Source organism: Erigeron canadensis, chromosome 4, assembly GCF_010389155.1.
Source record: "Erigeron canadensis isolate Cc75 chromosome 4, C_canadensis_v1, whole genome shotgun sequence".
NCBI classification, from domain to species: domain Eukaryota; kingdom Viridiplantae; phylum Streptophyta; class Magnoliopsida; order Asterales; family Asteraceae; genus Erigeron; species Erigeron canadensis.
In genome coordinates, this window is record NC_057764.1 from 38549640 (window position 1) to 38572564 (window position 22925).

The following is a 22925-nucleotide window of genomic DNA, read 5'->3' on the forward strand; positions in this document are numbered from 1 at the left end:
ATCATAGAAAACAAATAAACATAAATGCCATAGAACAAACATCACATGAATTTATAAGAAAAGTTATATATGGACCATAGAAGCCTTTCGTCCATCACACTTTTGTCAAGAAGTTTCCTAAGTACAAACAATTTAAAACAATCTTTGTTTTATCTATACTCCTTTATAAAATTTTCACACACCCCATTACTACTAATATTGATAAACGATACTTACATACAGTTAAAAATACTCACTATGAAAAGAATTTTATAAAATATCAAATTGTCCCTTAATAACTTAATTTACACCCAAAACATTTATTTTAATAATTAACACTTTAAGCCTTTATCTTTTTAAATATTCCACTATCACTTTTACATTAACCTACACCACTTGACACCGTCATCACCACCAATAGTACCATCACCAACACCACTAGACCGTCTTCCCCACCACTGCCACCACATTACGAGGGTATCATGCTCATTAATATATATTAGTAGTAATGCGCGCATCTCAACAAGATTTCCATTTTATAGTGTCACTCAGTATATTTATTTGAGCCTTGTAAAACAAATCTTTACAAATTTTCATTAAAATGCATTGAATAATTTTATATTTATCATAAAATTAAGAGGTGAGCTTTTAATTATTTTATACACACTAAATGAAGCCCTAAAAACTGTATTTAATATTTTTTTTTATATATTTTATAATTTTAACCCATGTTTTTAGAAAAAATACCCTTGTCTTCATAAAGTTATAATACTAAAAAATATTTATATATTCCCGGATTTTCTCACGACAAAAAATTCGTGAGAATATTTCACACAGATTGCCCACGAATTGGAGTAGAATTTAAAGTGTCAAACATATTTATTTTTTGCCACATATTATCCAAAAAAAAAAACATTTGTGGGAAACTATGAGAGTTTATTATAAAAACAAATAAAAATTTTGAAAAATGTTTCTGGTAATTCGTGAATATATAATCCTTGGGCCTTGTAACTTCACAGATTTAACACGCATTATATTATTCTTTAAGAAATAATCCCTCCGTCCCTAAATAATTGTCATGGGACCCAAAGCTCAAAGATTAAGAAATGTTTGATTAATATGCTTTTTTTAGCCATAAAAAGACATTCATACCCTTAAATTAAAATTCCTTTGAAAACCAATTTGTCTTCACTGACTACTGATGAAATTCCACTTCCGTTTACTTTCCCTGCCAATCTTTATGTAGAGTACCAATTGTAACTTACAACTACTTTGTCTTTTACTCACATGAAACACCAAAAATTAAACTTTTTAAGATTACCGCCAACTTTTTGCCCGCTATTCTTTTATGGGCATATTTGGAGTTTAAATTTGCCGCCTACTGCAACACCAACAATAAAGAATTCTTAACTTCCACATTGTCACTACGGTTAGCTTTCTCTATTTCATCTACCATAAATATGGACAATTTAACAAGTCCACGGGGAAAAAAAAACTTAACCAATAACCAAAGACAAATCATCTACCAAATGTTAATGCAACAAATCGTTGATGGAAAGTTGCAACATGGAACCCTTAAACATGTGGCGACACTCTTCTCTGTATCTAAGCGGACTATAAGTCGCATTTGGCATGACGCTAAACTTCAACTTCAACATGGATCACTTGTCGATGTATCTTCGAAGATGGCTAATGTAGTTGGAAGAAAAAGAATACAAATCGATTATGCTCAAGTCTCACAAATCCCATTACGTCGTCGAAAAAATATTCGGTCTATAGCAAAAGCAATAGACGTTTCAAAATCAACAATGCATAGAAGAATCAAAGAAGGAGCTTTAAGACCACATACAAATGCGATCAAGCCGGATTTAACCGACGACAATAAGAAAGCAAGGTTAGAGTTCTGTCTATCAACCGTTACTCGATCTTTGACATTTCATGACATATTTAATGTGATTCACATAGATGAAAAATGGTTTTATATGTCAAAACCATCAAAGCGTTACTATCTTGTTCCCAACGAAATTGAGCCATTAAGAACATGTAAATCAAAAAAGTTTATCACAAAAGTAATGTTCCTAGCCGCCGTTGCACGACCAAGATTTGATGCATCGGGTAATGAAGTCTTTTCGGGAAAAATCGGTATATTCCCGTTCACAACTTTGGAACCCGCAAAACGGTCGAGTAAGAATCGTGTTGCTGGAACGTTAATAACAAAACCAATTTTATCAGTTACTAAAGAAGTAACAAGGTCTTGGTTAATCGAAAAAGTACTACCGGCTATTAGATCTAAATGGCCACGAGATCACACTGGTCCAATTTTTATTCAACAAGACAATGCAAAACCCCATATCGATGTCAATGATGCGGAGTTTAATCAAGAGGCTTCAAAAGATGGGTTTGATATCCGACTTTGTTTTCAACCTCCAAACAGTCCAGATTTGAACGTGTTGGACCTCGGGTTTTTTCGGGCGATTCAGTCTCTTCAAGAACAAGAGGTTTTAGGATCAATTGATGAATTGGTTAGTGCTGTTAAAACATCTTTTGAAAGAATGCCATCAAATGAGCTTAACAATGTGTTTTTAACTTTACAAACATGCATGAAAGAGATCATGAAAGTTCGAGGTGGCAATAATTACCAAACACCACATATTGGCAAAGGTAAGTTAGAACGACAAGGAAAGTTACCATTAACAATCGAGTGTGACGGTAACTTGATTAATGATGTCCTTTCATATTTGGGTCCGCAAACGGAGTAGAACTTCCTTGTGTTTTTGTTTTTTGGTGGCAAAGAGTAATAGAAAGAAAAACAGAGCTTCATGGTCTTATGGTAGAAGAAAGTAAAGAAGCTTTTGTACTCATTGTAAGCATGTACTCCAAAAACGCGTATGTAGTCTTTTGAAACTTTTGTAATCTTTTGTCTTATGTAAGATTGTGTGTTTTGGAGTGATGTACACTTAATTTGGAAATGAAAAATCTGTTATGTTTATCACTGAGAATTTTGTTTTGTGTTTTACGAGTATTCCACTATAATTATAGTGGCAAATAATTAGGGGCAAAATTAGAAAGTACAAGTCTATTTTTAGAAGTGGACATTTAAATTGGGACAACCAAAAAAGGAAAGATGGACATTTAAATTAGGACGGAGAGAGTATTTAAGAGAGTTTTTGTAAAAAAGGTTGTATGTAGTTTGTGATTAATCGATCACATGCATATTTATACTTTTCCACAAATTTCTTACGATTTTTCTATATTTTCGTATTATGAGAATTTTATTTTATAATTCTTACGGATTATATTGTTTCTTGGGAAATCTATAACGAATTTTTTATGAGAAAAGGTTTATGTAGTCTCTGGTTAATAGATCACATTCGTATCTACATTTTTTAACATATTTCTTATGGATTCTATTTTTTCAAATTATGAGATTTTTCTTTATAAAAATGTTTGTGGTGATTCAAATTAACCTATAACTTAGAAATTGGCTTATCTAAGAATACAAATATTATAACGTTTATTTATTTGTAGAATATCAAATCTTTTTCAAATTATTATAACTTAAAACTTGACTTCCCAAGGATACAATATATAATAATACTTATTATTAAATAATTAACCATTCTTATAATAATTAAAAATTGACTTGATAAGCTAACAAAATGGATAATATTTTATTATAGAATATCAAATCTTTTTTAAATTATTATAACTTAAAAAATTGACTTGATAATAATACAAAATGTTGGCAGTATTTGTAAGTAAAGAAAAGATTATCTGTACCTAATCCCAATAAATGAATTTTTTCCTGATTAGATTGGAACTTAAATATATCTTTATTATTTTTATATAATATATAATAGGATACTACAAATAATTACTTTGATAACAATATATTTATTTACTTTTTACATGGTTATATTATTTACCTACGTTATCAACTTAATTAAAAAATTGTGATGAGAAAGGCTATTTAAGATCCGCTTAGTACAGGACCTTTTTGTTGTGCGATTAACACACATCATACGCGTCTGAGGTAAAATTCACTTGTAAAAATAAAAATAAAATTGTGATATCCATTTCATGACTTTCACTCCATTTAAACAAAAATTATTTACTCATCATTTATCTAAAAATGACACTCTAAATTCAAGTACACATTAAATCCACATACAAGTTAATGGAAAAAAAGAAAAGAAAAAGCCCTAATTTATTTTATCACAAGAACTCACGTAAGAATTTAGAAATTGTACAAATTAATCATGCTCGTCCAATGTTTTTCAAAAATAATATCATCCTTACATCATATAGGTATATATGTAGGAATATGTTTACATTAGTACTTACTAGCACGTTACCCGCGTAACGTGGCGGTGATCGTGACGTCGACGATGTAGTGGTTTGGGTGACTGTTGGTGATAGATGAGGGGTCGAGTGGTGTAAATAGTTGCTGTAAAGTGATTGATGTAAAGGGTTAATAGAGATATTTAAAAAAAAATGATTGACAATGTAATTTAATCATTAATGTTAAAAGTAGTGTAGGTAAAAAATTTTAAAAGTGCTAATTGATAATATTATATATGTTTTAACATTTTATGAAATAAAAAGTTATTCTTTTTATAATATAGTTGGTGTATATATATATATATACTTAGCGTGTGTATGTGTATGGTTATTTACATGATAAAGTGGCTGCTAGATCCGTAACAACAATAATACTCACATTATCACATAAACATATGGAGACTGCACATCTCGTTCATCCCACTATCACCGTGGGGAACTACATCGTTGATGGCTGGAGACTTAAGCCACGGCGAACCAGAATTCTAGCTGCAGGGGGTAATAACACAACTAACGTTAGACTACTGATCAATAATAATAATGTAGTAGTGCAACAAAGACTGCTGCCAATAAAATCTGCTTCAAAAGTGGACGTTGAGCGATTGATGAACATATTGCATCAAGACCTTCTACATGTTTTTGATGATGATCATATATTTGATCTAATGGTGTACGATAAAAATATTAAGTTTCAAGACCCGATTACAAAGTTTGATAATATAATTGGATACTTATTCTATATTGACATGTTGAAGCTGGTTTTCACTCCTAATGTCCATATTCATTGGATCAAACAGGTAGCCTATTTTGAATAATTACATTGCATATTCTTCCAAGATAAACTAGTAAATCAGCGATGAAGTACATTAATTTTTGATCATTTGTTTTTGAATAGACAGGGAGTTATGAAATAACTACAAGGTGGGCAGTAGAAATGACAATCTCCTTTCTACCATGGAAGCCATCATTGGTGATTACAGGAACTTCCGTAATAGGCATAAACCCGACAAATGGAAAGTTCTGCAGTCATGTAGTATGTAGACACACTCCGTTTTCTGATCCTTTTGTCTCAAGTTGCACATCAACATCTGATTATAAATTGATCACTAGATTCTTGTTTTTTTTTTAATCAATTTCACAGGACTATTGGGATTCTATAGACAACAATGACTACTTTTCTTTAGAAGGTTTCATGGATATAATTAAACAGGTATTTGGTTATAAACGTTGACCGGTCAATCAATATATACGTTCAAAGTCTTAAGTTCTGTATCCGTATGTTGTTTCTTGCAGCTGCATACTTGCAATAATTCTCCAGAATTGGAAGCACCCAAATATCAGATACTCAAAAGAACTGCCACTTATGAGGTACGAAGATATAGTCCCTTCATAAGTGTTAAAACGCAAAGCGGGAAACTTGCTAGATCAACAGGATTTAATGATGAGGCTGGGTAAGTTTTCGTTTATTCTTATCCATATTTTTCCTTTTACTTAATTAGTAACTTTGTTTATTGATTTAGTACCTTTCTATCTATTATTAAAAAAAATTTAAGACATTTGACAGAAAAATCAGCAAGATATAGCATATGCCATGCTAATTGGCTAGCTTTAAGTGGGTAACATGTCTAAATGGGTTCATTTCAATTTTCAAGTGGGTTACAAGGTATTGTATGTTATCCAGATTGCCAGATCCTAACAAAAATGATGTTAGTTGTTTGAGGAGTATTCAAGGAGGTTTTGCAGCTGTATTGAAGTTCAGTGGCAAACATACAGAGGATATCGTTCGTGCAAAACAGAAATTACTGAGGTCTAGTCTTCTTTTAGATGGTCTCAAACCTAAAGACGGACGTGTACCAGATCGCTACAATGATCTTCTCGGAACTGTAAGTCCTATGAAGGTATGTTATTTTTTTATGATTTGTCGATATAACTCTTCACAAAATCAATTCAGGTGGGAAAGTAAGCGGGTTGAGTAATGAGTCAAAATGAGTTTGGGTTGAAACACGTAATTTCATAATACGGTCAGAGACTCGGGGTCTCGGGTCAGTTCTGAGTTGAGTTGCATACTTGCATACACTTTCAATCCATAAATTGATCTTTTATATAATAATATGAAGAAAACCGGAGTAACGCCTTAAATGTGATTACATAAACTATATTATCTATACTATATTATAAAAAGAATATCCTTTTTTATTTTTGGTAATGTTAAAAATATGTAATATTTTCACTTAACACCCCTTAAAATACTTTCATATACATTATTCTCTTAACATTAATGATTAAATTACACTGTCAGTCCTTATCATTTAAAATATGTCCATTAACCTTTTACATCAATTATATACACAACTCATCGTCGCTCCACCACCAACAGTCGTCCAACCATCACACCGTCGCCGCCACGACCACCGCCGCATAGCGCGGGTACCGTGCTAGTTACTTTACAATGTAAATCTACCAATGGAACTTTTAAGTTATAATAATGGGTCAAGGAGGGTCCAGGAGCCCCTCCAAGGCTCCAAAGAGTGTTATTTTTAACATTAATTTTTTAATATAAAAAAAACGATATATATATATATATATGTGGTAAGGTTCATGTGAGAACCATTCATATATGAAGTATGAACATAAGTAATATTAGTTATAACATGACATGTTCATATATGCATGAATTTGTTTACACATACTATTCACCAATGTTTTGAAAACCGGACCGAACACTGAACCGGTCTCGTAAAATTTTACTGATCAGACCGGTCGGATCGGTTGGACTGGAAACAGACCGGATTTATATATTATATATAAACACTATCTTTCTAGTTCTGAAATCTCCCTCATTGACAGCAACCAGCATAGCATAATAATCATGAAACACTTATTATATCTAAAAACAACTAGAAAGATAGTGTATTATATATAATATATAAATCTGGTCCGATTCCAGTTCAATCGGTCCGATCAGTAAAATTTTACGAGACCGGTTCAACGTCTGGTCCGATTTTCAAAACATTGGTCTTTCCTTTACACTTGATAGAATCCTAACTGTATAACGTGTTATATGTGGATTTTCAAATAAATTAAGAGGAACGAGGTTCTTATTTGGCTCGAGGAATACGTGTTGGACTAGTTCAGTTGCCCTTGATTAATCGCGTCTCTTACACAAGCTAGCGAAAGACTAAAGCAATAGAATCCGACTAGTTGTATATATACATCACAAAAAGTTGTAAACAAGAAAGTAGAATATAAATGTATCGGTGTAATTGGTAGTTAGAAACCCACATGGAAGATGGTCAAAATGGTTCACTTGAATTGTATAAATTTTACATTCATAAATTTTATATATTTATAGTTTTGTACTTTTGTTAGAAACGAATAAGTTATTATTCTGATAATGGCAATTTGAGCTCAATGTATACGCCTTTGTTCGCTTCGTGCCTTCGTATAACTTTGTTATTCTGGTAATGGTAATTTGTTATGTCTTTATACATTGTTGAGTTATTCGATAATATGTTTATTTATTTATATATGTTTGTTTATTTAGTATGGTGTATATAAATCTATACTCCCTTATAAAGAGTATTGAATTTCTTAAATTCAGCATTTTTTTTCTTCCCAAAATACCCCTACTTAAACATAATACCCTTATATACCATCCTTACCCTAATTCTCTCTAATTATTACACACTCTCATCGACTTTCTATCACCCTCTTCCGCCGCTGCTCTCCTTCTCCACCGCCTACCTCGCTCTCCACCACCGCCTCCCTTTTATATTGTCGTCACTTTCTAGCCGCTGCAATGCGCGGGCACTATGCTCGTATATATAAATGAAAACATTATTATATATTTTTAAAACATTGCATGTTCATGTATGTTTATTTATATTTGTGTTCATTGATCTTTGACGAAATGAAAAACAGTATCTTCCATTTGTCTAAATTTCAGTGTTCTTTCGTTTGTTTGCTTACACTTAAATGAATGGACACAAACACATAGTTCTATTGTTTAAGTATTCGTCTGCATTTATTTGTTCGGCAATATGATTCATGTTAGTCTGATTTTTACTTTTTACAACCATGAGATGATGAACATTATATGCATAATTTAGAAATTGCAATAACAATTCTATTTTAAGCAGGAGCATGAAAGAAGAATGTTTAAAAAAAGTTAAACACAGTCTGAATAAAATAAAATTTATAAGCCCAATTACTAAGCCCATTATTATAATAGTAGTGGACTAGTCTAAAGAAATATCATTTCTACTATACTAGAACAAAACGTGAAGTTCATTTTAGTTTAATTTGAAAGTCTTTTATGTAGCCTCAAGTCATAAACACTTTGAGAAATAAATGGCCACTTTGCACCTTCCCTTCACCATTACGAAGCCGATATCCGGTAACTACATTGCCGATCACCCGAGACTGAAACTGTCTCGCAATTCCGTTCTCTTCTTCAAACAATATATCCAGTGTTAGACCGAGCTTAACTAAAGAACAACTACTCCCGCCACCACCAAAGCAGTCAAAAGTGGACGTTCAACGGTTGGTTGATCATTTGTATCAGCACCTTCCATATTTCTTCGATGATGAGCAAGCAATTGATTGGAAGCTGTATGACGAACATATATGCTTTCGTGATCCAGTTACCAAGTATGATAATATAAAGGGATTGTTATTCAACAGGGAGATGTTGAAGATGTTGTTCTCTCCCACAGTAGTCCAAATTCATTGGATCATATGTATAGTTATCTATGCATCTTGTAAATTAATACGATACCGATTCATCGGTTAACATCTCGTTACAATTGCACCTTAATATGATCATATTAAACTTAATTAGCTTGTCACGGTTGGTGGCCTGTTGTAGATGACCTCAAAAAGAAAATTCTTGGTAGAATTCTTCATTAAGCTAGCTAGGAGAATCATGATAGAATTGATATAGCATGCATTGGCATGGGAGATTAAGTGATGAATTGAAACTACGTATTTGGTTGTATATACATAAACTTATACGAGAGTAGCATGTAAGACATTAATGGCATTCTTTGTTTTGTTGAGTGGAAAATAGACAAATGTCCATTTTGAGAGGTAGAGTTCACTTCATTTTGAAATAAAGGGCAATCTGCAAAATGATACGTGTATCGTTTTATCCGCTTACTAATTAAGTTATGATGTGTGCAATGTAAAAGGTTTATTCAACAAAAGTATTAATCTACCATCCCTATTGTCCGGTCGAAACAACAATATACTGTGTTCAATTCTAATTCTAATTTCATTTATTAATAAAATGTTGGAGCTTTTTAGTAAAATATTTTTAAGATATGTTTGGCAAAAGTAGCTGTAACTTTTATTTTTAGAAGTGATTGGTATAATAGTTGTAGCTGCAACTTTAATAGGCGTTTAAAAGCTTCATCGAAAAGCTAAAGCTCCTGAAACGCTACTTCAATTAGCGTTTCATTTTGGAACTTTTTCTTTCAACTAAAAGCTAAAGCTAGTTGTATTCAAACAAAGTTTTTAATATTTTAAGAGCTTTTAGTTTAAAATAAAAAGGTAAAACTAAAAAAAAACTCTTGAAAGCTGATGCCAAACATATCCTAGTGTATTTTTACAATACTTATATTATATACTTCTCACTTACATAGATTAACTTTATAACTTGATGATTTAAAGGTGGAAATATACATTAGAATTTTGATATAGTATTCCTTAATAATAAAGATATACTCGTATTATTGAGATAAGATACCTAATCTTTAATGGGTATGTTTGATGGAATTTGTAGACTCAATGCGATAAGCCGATAAAATATCTTATGAGTAATGACTAATGAGTCGGAGATATACTACTTATGGCTTCGTCACATTGTCATATTAATATTTTCCCAAAATACTTTTATTCCAAATAGACTTATGTCGCGTAATGCGGCGAAATTGGGGTAGTGATAGTGGAGGTGGGGGGGGGGGGGGGGGGGGGGATTGGGCGACGATGGTATTGTAGTTATTTTAAATGTTGGGGTATATATGCTATAAATTATTTCATACAAGTATATTCAGTGGCGATTCTACTATGTACAAAGGGGGTTCAATGGACCACCCTTAGAGATTGATTTATGTTAGAAAAACCATGAAAGGTTGTTATATGAACCTCCTTAAAATTAAGCTTGGGACCCCTTAAACTTTTAGCAAACAATATGAACCCATTCAAGTTTTAAAATTTACTGTCTAATGTTTTTAACCAATAGAAGAATTTTATTAACTTAAGTATGTAAAGGAAATTGAGAATCTATTTTCACTTTTTAGTTGCAGGTCGAGATCTATTGAAGAAGACGAGCATTTTATTATGTTTTCTATTAAACCCTTATAATTGTTACAGGTCTCATATTATACCTTTAACTTTATAAAAGAACCAATTTAAGAATTTTATATTAACCTTTAATCTAGTATAAAACTACATATGCTAAGAGAATATGGCCTTCTACATTATAATAATTTATGATATATATTATTATACCCAATGAGATCATTAATGGGTATGTTTGATAGAATTTGTAGACTCAATGGGATAACCCGATAAAATATTGGATGAGTAATGAGTCTAGTCTGAACATATTATAGCTTTTAGGTTTGCTACTATGCTGAATATAGTATTTTTGACTTGTTGTCTCATTGTCATTTCTACTACAAAAATTAAGAGCCATGTTAGATTCATAAACAATTTACAAACTTATTTTCACAAACACAACTGGTATGTGAGGTGTTTGTAAAGTTTTGTATGTAAAAAGTTTGTAAACCTAAATTTAGCCATTATTTAAATTGTTTGAAAAAAAAATTTAGTTAATCAAATTGCTTAGTAAGAAAAGCTTTTTTCAATCATATAAAAAAGAAAAAATTTATTTTTATTTCCTTATGTTTTTTTTTAATTAACTTGAAATATGTTCAAGTTTCTCTCCCACCACACAAAAAAGTTTACAAAGCACTAGTGCTTTTGATATGTTGTAGTACTACGTGTGGCTGTAACACTAACACACAGAAAAAACAAATGGCCACCTCACATCTCTCCAACACCACCATTATCCGGCCACTTTCCGGCAACCGGATACTAAAACCACCACCACCACCACCGACCTCCATTTCTTTCATCAAACAACCCACAAACACACCTTACAAAACACGCATCAGACTAAGTTTAGTACAACAAGAAAAAAGCCCACAAAAATCATCAAACATAGATGTCGAACAGTTGGTTGGTTTTTTGTATGATGACCTTCCTCATTTGTTTGATGATCAAGGTATCGATAAGACCGCTTACGACGAACGGGTTAAGTTTCGTGACCCCATTACAAAACATGATAGTATAAGTGGTTATTTGTTTAACATTGCCATGTTGAAGTTGGTATTTTCTCCTAACTTTCAGCTTCATTGGGTTAAACAGGTACTCTTTTTTACTGTCCTTTTTCTATAGGATTACTTTATTTTTAACCGTATCTTGTACTTTTTAATCCTTTTGTGACAATAGAGGGTAAAGTCGTGTTTATGTAGATATGAAATGCTAAAATATGTCATGTTAACAAGATTTTACTGCCTATGATGTTACCCAGGTTATATGATAGTAAGAAGATCATAAAGTTTAAAACTTTAATGGTTTGCTAAGAAGTAAACAAGGGATTGAAAATTATCTTGTTATTTTAGATAACTTAGATGAGCATCATTGTGTTTGTAATACACTTGTTACAAAGTTCCACCTAGCGAACAATCGTTACAGGAAGTTAAAGATCGATACTAAGGGTGGGATCTTATATAGGTCGGTGAGAATTGTAACTCCCCTAAAGTCTGACAGTGAGTAAATGTAGACGTAAATGGTCCTTTGCTGTTTAAGTACTTTCAGTGTTGCCTTAATTTGTAATCTATCGACCCATAGAAGAAAAAACCCGCGGGAAATAACAATTACAGTAGTACTTAGTAGCCCACTACTAACTCATGCTTCATATAATTTGTAAACTTGTGGAAATCCAACTCTAAATACTGTTTTCTTTCTCTGATATGATGACCAAATTTTTGTCTCAAGGGTGGTGAGGTTTTACTTGATTTTGGGATATTTGATAAACTATATTTGAATTATGGTCCAGGATAGAAACTCCTCTGTAAGGGTAGTGTAAGAGTGTTTATGTAGAATTTAGTTTTGCTATATACCAAATTTGGCCACTTTAAAAAGGAGAAACAGAATTTCACGAATTGTAGATATAGAATTACAGAGATTAAGGCCAAAATTGTGAAATAAACATGATAGTATAGGAAAGTCACCAAGTTCTTGACGGTAAACTCTGGTACGGCAGTGCTAGTAATAGTAGGATCAAGTTTAAGCTTGGATCAGGATATGTATATCAGTGTAGATATGTATTGACTTGCGAAATTTTTGTATCGAAGTGTTTCACAGTCAACCCAAACTGGCCTGCACAAAACACCTGTTTGACCCATTACCTGACTGACCCGCACCCGCCCATTTTGTCGCTTCAACTCTTTTGCGAATTGTTTCCAGGGAAATCCATTTTCCTTCCAAACATTAACAGTGTGCTTGATATCAACTGTCCTTGTTACTTAGTCCTCTTTTTTTCTGAATAGACAGGACCCTATGAAATAACTACAAGGTGGACTATGGAAATGACATTCTCACTTCTACCATGGAAGCCATTGTTGGTCTTTACAGGAACTTCTGTTATGGGCATCAATCCAGAAAATGGAAAGTTTTGCAGTCATGTGGTACTGCACCTCAGTTTTCGCCGTAGTCTCAAAACGCTCTTCATTTTTGAACTATATTCATTCTTGTTTTCATCAACTTTATAGGACTATTGGGATTCTATAAAGAACAACGAGTACTTTTCTTCTGAAGGTCTCGTGGACTTGGTTAAACAGGTATTTTCATTTTCGTACTATTTAATAATATGTTCAAAGATTTAGTTTTGCGTCACTTGTTGTGCCACAGCTACGGATCTACAAGACTCCAGATTTGGAGACACCTAAATATCAGATACTTAAAAGAACAGCAAATTATGAGGTTTGTTGATCCTTCTGTCTCAAAGTTTTGCTTATGAAAGAAATTATGACGGTGTTAACCAAATTTATGTCTTATCTAGGTACGAAAGTATAACCCCTTCATAATCGTTGAAACACAAAGCGACAAGCTTGCTAGCTCAACAGGATTTAATGATGTAGCTGGGTAAGTTTTTGTTTTTTCTAGTCCTTTTACTTGCTTTCTAATGTAGTTAGTGATGGCATTGGGTGTTACTTTCTAAAGTAGTTAGTTATGGGTTACTTAATACATTTGACTCACAAATAACAATCAAACATTCCTCTTTAACCATGCTGATAGGCACAATTTACATACTTTGCAGATATATATTTGGGAAGAACTCGAGAGAGGAAAAGATACCTATGACTACTCCAGTTTTCACTCAAGCATTTGATACAGAGATGTCCAAAATGTCCATCCAGATTGTTATTCCTTCCGATAAAGACATGGAGAGGTGAGTTCCTGTAGTTTTAGTCAAGTAATCTAGAAGTGGCAACTTCTACCCATTTACTTATCAATGGGTCAAATTAGCTGTTTATTTTGAATCGGGCAACTAAAATCTAGCTGGTAGGGTAAGGGGTTGAATGGTGTAAAAGTTGCCCAAAGTCTAATTTTGATATCTATATGACCACATTATTGTGTTCAATAGATTAATATTTGTCATAAGTTATAGTTTTTTCATCATAAGTAACACATTCAATATTCATAACAGTAACCAAGTAATAGTTTGTGGGTCAACCTGACCTGGCCCTTACTAAAAAATGACCTATTTTGCACTGTTACCTAATCGGCTTTGCTTCATTACCGATGTTGCCCACCATTAGGTAAATCTCATGGTATCACAATGCATATGACACAAGTCCTTTTATGTTCTCCAGTTTACCAGATCCTAACAAAGAAGATATTAGTTTGAGGAGCGTTCAAGGAGGGTTTGCAGCTGTATTAAAGTTCAGTGGCAAACCTACAGAGGATGTTGTTCGTGAAAAGGAGAAATTACTGAGGTCTAGTCTTTTTTCTGATGGTCTTAAACCTAAAGAGGGGTGTTTACTGGCTCGCTACAACGATCCCGGTAGAACCAAGAGTTTTATGTTGGTGAGTTCTTTTTATGACAATTAGGTACAACTTCTTTAGTTTTTTGCCCTGCCGTTTAATATGCGCGTTAGTAAACCGAAAAAAAAGAAGATAAATATAAATCCGTAACGCTATCTTACAAGATTTCAAGAAAAGATAGGAAAGTATAGCAAACTTAGTTGCAAATACTACAAAACGTGCATTAAACTTGCGACAAAGTTCCACAGGTTATGAATATATAGAATATGTATATAATGTTCATTGACATTAAAAGTTGAGATATAACTTGATCTTTTAGACTTCCCAGATTTTCATGTTCTTTCATTATCTGTATTTCAATTACTCTGCCTACAATATCTAACTTTGGTATATGTTTGTTGTGTACATCGGCTGATGAAGAGGAACGAAGTTCTTATTTGGCTGGAGGAATTTTTGCTGGACTAGTGCAGTTGGCCTTGATCAATCCTGTCTTTCAAGGTTTGATATTTGTAAGACTTTATGCTGCTGCATAAAGTGGGTGACAGAAACAGCTTTAGCTAATACCTATCATATACGTTATTATCACATTTTACGACAAAAAAATATAGCCTGAAAGTGAATATAGTGTAGCATTAGAACATCACCAATTGTTATTCCTGTGCATACTACGGATCATAGCTTCTTCAAAGATATATTTGGAAATGGTGAAATGCATTTGATTTTTGTGGTGAACCAACTGGGTATTTCATCTTATAATTCGAAATTTGGATATCAGCTTTTCCTGTATGCTTGCAGTTGAAATAGATATTAAACTTCTCAAAACAGTAAACAGACTGCTATTTCAATGTATGCTCCCAGTTGAAATTTAGATCTCAGCTTTTAAGGTACAAAAAGAATGTTGAATCAACCTGATGCATCTTGAGCCATATCAAATACTAGTATTAGTTCATGCCATATCCAAAACCTTTGGTTACACTTCATGGAGATCTGAGAGCCATAACTTCACTCTTTCGAATACCTAGGACTTTGTGGAGTTTCCTGGAACGTATTTTCAATATAACCAACTGGGTTGAATCAGTGGTTGGAGCTCATGCTTCTGGAAACAGAGATCATGGGTTCGATCCTCATGCCCAGCAAGGCTGGAGGTCCTTTTCTACCTATGGTAAAACCTGGAAGCCGCCTCTCTACCTTTGGTAGGGGTAAGGCTGTCTACATATCAACATCCCCCATACACCGTCGAAGACAGTATTGGGACCCAAAACCCGTGGAAGACGGCATTGGGAGTTACTTACCTGGAACGTATTTTCACTTTGTATCATAAGAATTTAAAGTTTGTGATATTTTATGGAATCGTTGAATCCTAGTTGTTGCATATTAAGAACAAAATTTCAATATAAGCTCTCTATATTCCAGTTGTGTGTGGTAATATTTTAACATGCTGAAAAAAAATTGCTTATGTTTGATGAACCAATTTAATCATTGTTTGCTCCTTTGAGAAGAATGCAGTCAGTGGATATCCATATCCAACCCCGTTTAATTCCATCTAGTTCATTCATATTTATATATACTAGAATCACTTGAGTTAACCACTTAGTTAGATCACGTGACCGCCTACTTGCAACATGTGAGGTAAGGTCGTAAGGATGGTATCAAGGAATCGTGACTTGTGGTTCAAGTCTCTCCCATGAAATCCTCTTCAAAATAATATCTCTAACTTAAGGATGGTATCAAGTAACCGTGTACTATGATTCGAGCTCTGCATATTAGCTTGAATGTCATGGAATGTTAACTATCAACTCGTTATTAAAAAAAATATATATATATATATATATATATATATATATGCATAACTCAATGGGTTAACAAATTTATAACAAACATAAGCAAATTTGTTGGTTAGATTTATGTAAAACATGTATATGCAAGAATCTTATGATATATACTATAAGACAGTTGAACTAATTACTAATTAACCAATCACATCGTTCGATTTCATCAAATTGACTTTTGATGATGTCATCATTTAGATAAACTACAAATTAAAAATCCTAATAATCATTATCCAAATATATTATTATATTAATATTTATATTAATTTGTAGAAAAAGTCTCATTAATTTACACTTTTTTGTTTTCCATCAATAATTTACATTTTTTAGCCCTGAATACTTAATTTATATTAATTTTTAGCCATCAACTTGAGAGAATTTTTTAAAATTTACAATCATTTAATTAAATAAAAAAAATTTAACATGTGAAATATTTTATACAAAAATTATTTAAAAACCTAATGACTTATTAACAAATATTAGAAGAGTCCTAATTGTTATCAAAGAATATAAAAATAATCCTAATTGTTATCATATTATCATAGAACAAGTGATTGAAAATAAACATATGCGTGTTATGAACGCGTATCATGATTAAATACATATACTTGAATGTCAAGTTCGGGATCACAAATATGTTTATATTTTAATTCTTAATTATTTTCCTAATAATATCACATTATGAGTACATCTGTTTCAAAATATATTATAATGGAGAAATTATTATATATAGCATGTGTCTTGTGGAATGACTACGACAAACAATTCCATCAATATGTCTAGGCTAATAATGACAGTGAGAAACCTATGATTATTGTACTACAACTTGCAAAATATAACACTTAAAACCGTGTTTTTTTTTAAATTGTAAACTTTTATGATTTAAATGTATGAAGATCTAATATTGTTAATATCGTAAATCTCGTGTCCAATGTTGGACACGGGTATAAAATCTAGGTATAAGCTAAACTCTCGTATACATTGCTGTATTGTTAAACATAGTGTTAATCAATTTTATCCATCGTGTGACCGATATCATTGAGTTGGATGACGATTCGTATTTGACAACATTTTACCCGGCTTTGGTTGATGATGTAGCCAATCCATACCCACCACGTGCCGTCTAGTCTTCTCTCTACTCTAGTCTAGTCTAAATAATAAAAAGTAAAATAAAAATATAAATTACAACAACCTTCTATTCTTATTTCCGAATAATAATCATCACTTTCTGTTTTCCCCCAATTTTCCTTTCATTCCAGGTAATTCTTCACAATTAATCAATACTGATCAAATTATTCTTCTGTTACGCCTTAATTTATACGAATTATTACTTAATAATTTTCCAGATTATGATATGATGATCAATGTAATTACTACTGATCAAATTATTCATCTGTTTTTATTATTTGATTGATTTAGGTTATTAAAGAAAAATGAAAGTTGGTGAATTACAGCTAGAAGAAACTTCATTATCTTCTTCTTCTAGGGTTTTAGATAACGATAATCCTTCCGATTCCGATCCCCTCCTTCCGCAAAATAAGGGCGATTTTTCATCTCCGTTAACGTCCCCAACGCCGGTCGTTGCGACTTTTGGTGAGGTCAAAGATAATATTAATAGTCATGATGATGATGATGATGATGATGTTGAAGATGGTTGTATTCCTACGTGTCGAATTTGCCTCGAATGCGATGGAGAGGAAGGTAGACGATCAATGTTCTTGTTCTTGTTCATTTTACGAATTTTATGTTTAAATCGATATTCTCTTAATTTTGATTCGTTATATGAATTTATGCGTAGATAGTAGTCGTATACTCGTATGTAACAATTTTAGCTTAGCTTTTGTAATAACGTGTCCCGTATTTTATAAGTTTGAGGCTGTTATATAGATCCTAAGTTTCAGGTTATTGATGTTTTTCGCCATGGTTTTAAGTTGTGATTAGAAGGTTTTGGGCCTGTTTATTGAAAAATTTGGAATGCTACGGTGTTACTTTCGAACTTTTTGCTCTGTTCTCTGCAAGTGATAAATGTATAGTTTTGAAGGTTTCTTTATATTAGAGTTGTATTTGGAAACTGTTTTCATTTGTGAATGTGAATTGTGAATGAGAATTCTTGATGGTTGACAATGCTTGTACCTTTTGCCGTATGACTGTTTTTGATAAAAATAATATCTTTTTGGATTTTGCTGTGTATGATTACTTTTTTTCTGAAGCTGCAATCTTTTCTTTACTGCAGACGATGATCTGATATCTCCGTGCATGTGCAAAGGCACACAACAGTTTGTTCATCGTTCATGCCTTGATCATTGGCGATCTGTCAAGGTCAGTCCCTCAATGTTTTGCTTGTATGTTTCATAGAGATTAAAAAGTTTTCAACTTTTTTATTATATGTATATTTGCTGTTTTCTTTTAATAGGAAGGTCATGCCTTTTCACATTGCACAACCTGCAAAGCTCAGTTCCATCTTCGAGTAATCGAGTTAGAGGAAAACTCATGGCGCAAAATGAAATTCAGACTATTTGTTGCCAGGGATGTTTGCCTTGGTTTCTTGGCCGTACAAACAGTTAAGTCTTTTTGCTTCACTTGTTCTTTTTTAAATGCTTGATAAAAATGTATGCTTTATTGAAGTTCTACCTTGGCTCTATTTATATCTGTTTAGTTTGCTGGATTTTATGAATTTGCGTTCTTTATACACTGGTTAAGTAGTATAATTCATAGTCCATCTTTATTGCTTGATGGAAATATCTGAAAAGCAATCTCTTGAGTACATTGAGTAAACCTATAGTTGCACTTCACTCTATTTGGAGCATATGTCTTTTTATATCCCTTGTGTAGCCTAAACATAAAATGGACTTGCTCTTATTTGATTCATGAACTACATACCCCCTTGCCTCCAACCCTTCTCTACAGAGCAGATAAACTATATAAAATGCTCCAGGACTCAAGAAGCGCACGTACATACACATGCACATCTATATAAGTACCAAAAATATGTATGTGTAGTTAAAGCCAACTCTATGGAAACCATGGGATACCTAAAAGATGATAATGGGATCTGAAGCTTTTTTTGCCTTATGTTTTACCACCAATAGGCTTGCCTTCGATGTTCGAGGTGTTATGGATGTATTTTAACATTATCTGGTGAGATTTGATACTAAGGAAAGTTATGCATGGCCGGAGCTTACACTTTGTAGCGTTCTTGGTAATTGAGTCTATCTTTAGTACAAGAAGTGCAGAATGAATTTAGGATTGTAGTCTGGAATATAGAAGTTACATTTTTCTATATCTATGTGTTTTATGACTTTTAAGTAGCTGAAATACTTTGTTAAACAGGTGATTGGACTGATGGGAGGCCTGGCATATCTTGCTGACAAAGATGGTTCTTTCAGGGATTCTTTTAATGACAGTTGGGACCGTATATTGTCAAGGCATCCGATACCTTTCTACTATTGTATAGGTGAGCTTTCTCCTTTGTAACGTACAATAGAAAATTAAATTATGCAGTCTTGGTAACATGATACGCCCATACACTCTTGCTACCTCTCACCACTTCTACTGAATGAATACAATTGATGAAGCTAATCTCGTGAGTGCTGTTCATAATGTAACATTGCAATTTGTAAGAATTACTTCTACAGTGGTTAACTTAGATTCTTGTTTAGTTTGCAATTTATAAGAATGTAAATAGTTAAGAACTTGAAAGGAAACAATTTGTAATGGAAAATCTACGGATATAAAAATGGCATGTCTTCCTATATGACTTTCACATGAAGCACGTCAAGAACAATAGAAGACTACAGGGGAATGAGCTGTTTAGCTGAACTCTTTCAAAGAAAATTTGGGTCATTAGCTACATTGGGTGGCACATTTACCGTATTTTGTAATTGTTGATCACCAATCACAAGATATGAGAGGGGCAGGATTGGTGATTAGATGAATAGATACAAATTCTGTAAGTGATATTTAGGCTAAATTTATAAAATGTAACATGGATCTTATGTCTTTACCCAAAAAAGAACGTGGATCTTATGTCTTGAAGAGAGAAATCAAAAGTATGATGAAACATGTGAATTAAATACTCATACAACATATGTTATGATTAAATTTTTCTTTTATTTCTTTGATTTGCTTTAAGTATATTTTTGCTTGCTATATTCACTTGCTTAATGTTTTATGATCATCACATATTGACATCTATGTATCATGAACCTGTATTTGCTGTCATTACTATTATGGTGGATTCTTAATGCAGTGATATTCTTTCACAGGGGTTCTCGTCTTCTTTGTGTTGCTTGGGTTCTTTGGGATCATATTACATTGCTCTTCCTTCAATAATGATCCAAGGATGGCTGGCTGCCAAAACTGTTGCTATGGTTGGGGCGTCTTGGATTGTTTTCCTGCATCTATGGAGGCATGCTTTGCCTTGGTTATAGTTTTTGTGGTCATATTTGCGATTCTTGGCATTGCATATGGCTTTCTTGCTGCCACCATGGCTATCCAGAGGATTTGGCAGAGACACTACCACATTCTCACCAAGAGAGAACTTACGCAGGTAATAATATGGATCTTCAGTTAGCTAGTTCCCCGAATTACTTGCACATTACTGTTGAGAATCAAACCAGATGATTATAAAACCCAATGTTTATATGGGATAATTGCCTAAAATGATGACCATCTTTGGTTCAATTTCTGTATCAGGAAACCATTACCTTTTAGCCCAAGAATAAACATCGAACTCCAGTTTCTGATAGAAACTGCTGATATCCAAAGTTTGTGATTATTGGTAATCCAGGAAGTTAATTAGGTCACGATCATGGTATGGGGATCTTTGATCAGTTTGTCTTTTTTTATGTGGTACCTGCTAACAAGGTTGAAGATTACCTTATTTCAAAAAAAATAAAAAGCCTGGTCATTTTTTCTGCCCCAAACTAAGTTGGTTACTTTTTACAAAACTGAATCAAAGTTGGTCACCTTTTATGCAATCTTCCATATGTTTATATGCAAAAAAATAATAATAAAAAAAGAATACAATAACCTTCCACTTGACAAGTGAAAACACATAATGCAACTCTTAAGATACTTTTTGCACATGCTCTTGGTTAAAAGCTTGTATCATGAAAGCTAACTCTTGAATCTAAAATGGTTGTTGATACTCTTTTACCTAGAATTCATTAGCTTCTTTTTGGTAGGAGTATGTAGTGGAGGATCTTAATGGGCACTACACCCCTGCAAAACTCGATCCAGAGCATATGGAGCGCCTAAAGATGCTTAAACTTTTGTAACAGGTTAACTGGTCAGTTCTCTTTTCGAGACAAACATTAAACCTGAGCCCCTGGATGATTTGATGATGCTTTTGTTGCTATAGGTTAAATCTTAATGGCCAATGCTTATATGCAGATGTGTAGGTCCAATTCAAGAAAGAATGTCAGTCTTGTAACATATAACCCTGATGTTTCATAAGTTGGTCTTCTACATGGCCCGCGTTAATGTTTCTTTTTTTTTTTTTTCTGATTTTGTTGTATTAATACCGGTGCAATTTTGCCATGTGATATAGTTATTTTCTATGTGCTTACACGGCATGTATTGGTCCTCTGCTTACATTTTTTCCTGGTTTGACTTTGATTTGGACATTTGTAAATACACAGATATGCATATTAGATAGTCCATTTCTTACATGTGTGTTTTATTTTGGTTTAACCGGTTCAAAGGCTTGGCTTTTGGTTTAACTGGTACCAGTATTAGCTAATTGGCACTAGAGCAGTCTGGCTTGAGCCAAAATTTCTGTAATTTCAAGACAGAGATGGCAACATCGGGTGTTACCGAAAATGTGGCAGCTTTACAATCTTGCTTTTTTTCTTTTTCTCGGCATGCGACTACATAATGTTCGATTGTGTTACCGAAAATGTTTGGATGGAATTTCGACAGGTTTCTTGTCTCAGTTTGTTTAGGATCAGGGTCATGGTTGGTTTCACGCTTTCCTACTGGGTAATCTTGGTTTGTTCATTTGGTTAATTAGTTTGGATGTAGGAGATTTTATCATAGTTTAACAATATTGTATAAAAAGCTTGTTATTTTCCTGCATACGTGAAATAAAAATATTAAGTTTTTATAAGCATAATTAAATATTACCCCATCTCTCTAGTGGGGGATTGAGAGACGGCATACTCACTCTTGGTCAAAATTAAAGGATTCTTAAACTCGAAGGAAAAATCCATCACGAGACTATAAAGGATTTTTGGTCACTTATTATTTTTTAGAAGTCGATGATGTAATATACCGCTAGATCTCACGAAGTCACGATATTCGTGACACCTTTTTAAAAAAATATTATAAATATATAATTTTATTTTTTTTTTCTAAAAGTTGTGAAATATTATATCTATGATTGACAAATATGTAGTTTAATTGGTTAACCTAGAGGCCGTTTGTTTATTTAACCATTAATGACAAATGACAAAATTGATAAACTGCCTCAATATATACACTAGCCTGGTACCCGTGCGTTGTGACGGTTTACGATGATCACATACGAAACATGCAAGAAAAACAAAAAAAAGACACTGATCTGGTTTCGGCGCCGGCGGCATCAGTAGAAAAATAAAGAAAGACACCAATGGGTTTTTTGTTTGTGTGGATATGTGTTTTTAAGATGTGTGGTTTTTT

At 32.9% G+C, this 22925-nt stretch overlaps 4 protein-coding genes across 4 annotated transcripts; all 4 read left to right on the forward strand.

Annotated features, from left to right (window-relative positions):
* The first annotated feature begins 1508 nt into the window (after positions 1–1508).
* LOC122597563 lies at positions 1509–2738 on the forward strand. Its single transcript, XM_043770141.1, has one exon. It carries the CDS (start codon positions 1509–1511, stop codon positions 2736–2738), a length of 1230 nt encoding a protein of 409 aa, XP_043626076.1.
* Positions 2739–4715: 1977 nt separating this feature from the next.
* Positions 4716–6283, forward strand: LOC122597564. The gene is made up of 6 exons (XM_043770142.1): positions 4716–5117; positions 5216–5353; positions 5462–5530; positions 5614–5771; positions 6002–6218; positions 6272–6283. Exons 1-6 carry the CDS (start codon positions 4716–4718, stop codon positions 6281–6283), a joined length of 996 nt encoding a protein of 331 aa, XP_043626077.1.
* Positions 6284–11276: 4993 nt separating this feature from the next.
* Positions 11277–15168, forward strand: LOC122595370. The gene is made up of 8 exons (XM_043767722.1): positions 11277–11751; positions 12939–13076; positions 13161–13229; positions 13300–13371; positions 13451–13533; positions 13709–13840; positions 14265–14478; positions 14857–15168. Exons 1-8 carry the CDS (start codon positions 11359–11361, stop codon positions 14899–14901), a joined length of 1146 nt encoding a protein of 381 aa, XP_043623657.1. The 5' UTR covers positions 11277–11358; the 3' UTR covers positions 14902–15168.
* Positions 15169–17433: 2265 nt separating this feature from the next.
* Positions 17434–21834, forward strand: LOC122597948. The gene is made up of 8 exons (XM_043770544.1): positions 17434–17524; positions 17685–17966; positions 18499–18584; positions 18679–18825; positions 19596–19719; positions 20531–20814; positions 21452–21555; positions 21660–21834. Exons 2-7 carry the CDS (start codon positions 17699–17701, stop codon positions 21542–21544), a joined length of 1002 nt encoding a protein of 333 aa, XP_043626479.1. The 5' UTR covers positions 17434–17524; positions 17685–17698; the 3' UTR covers positions 21545–21555; positions 21660–21834.
* The last annotated feature ends 1091 nt before the right edge of the window (positions 21835–22925 follow it).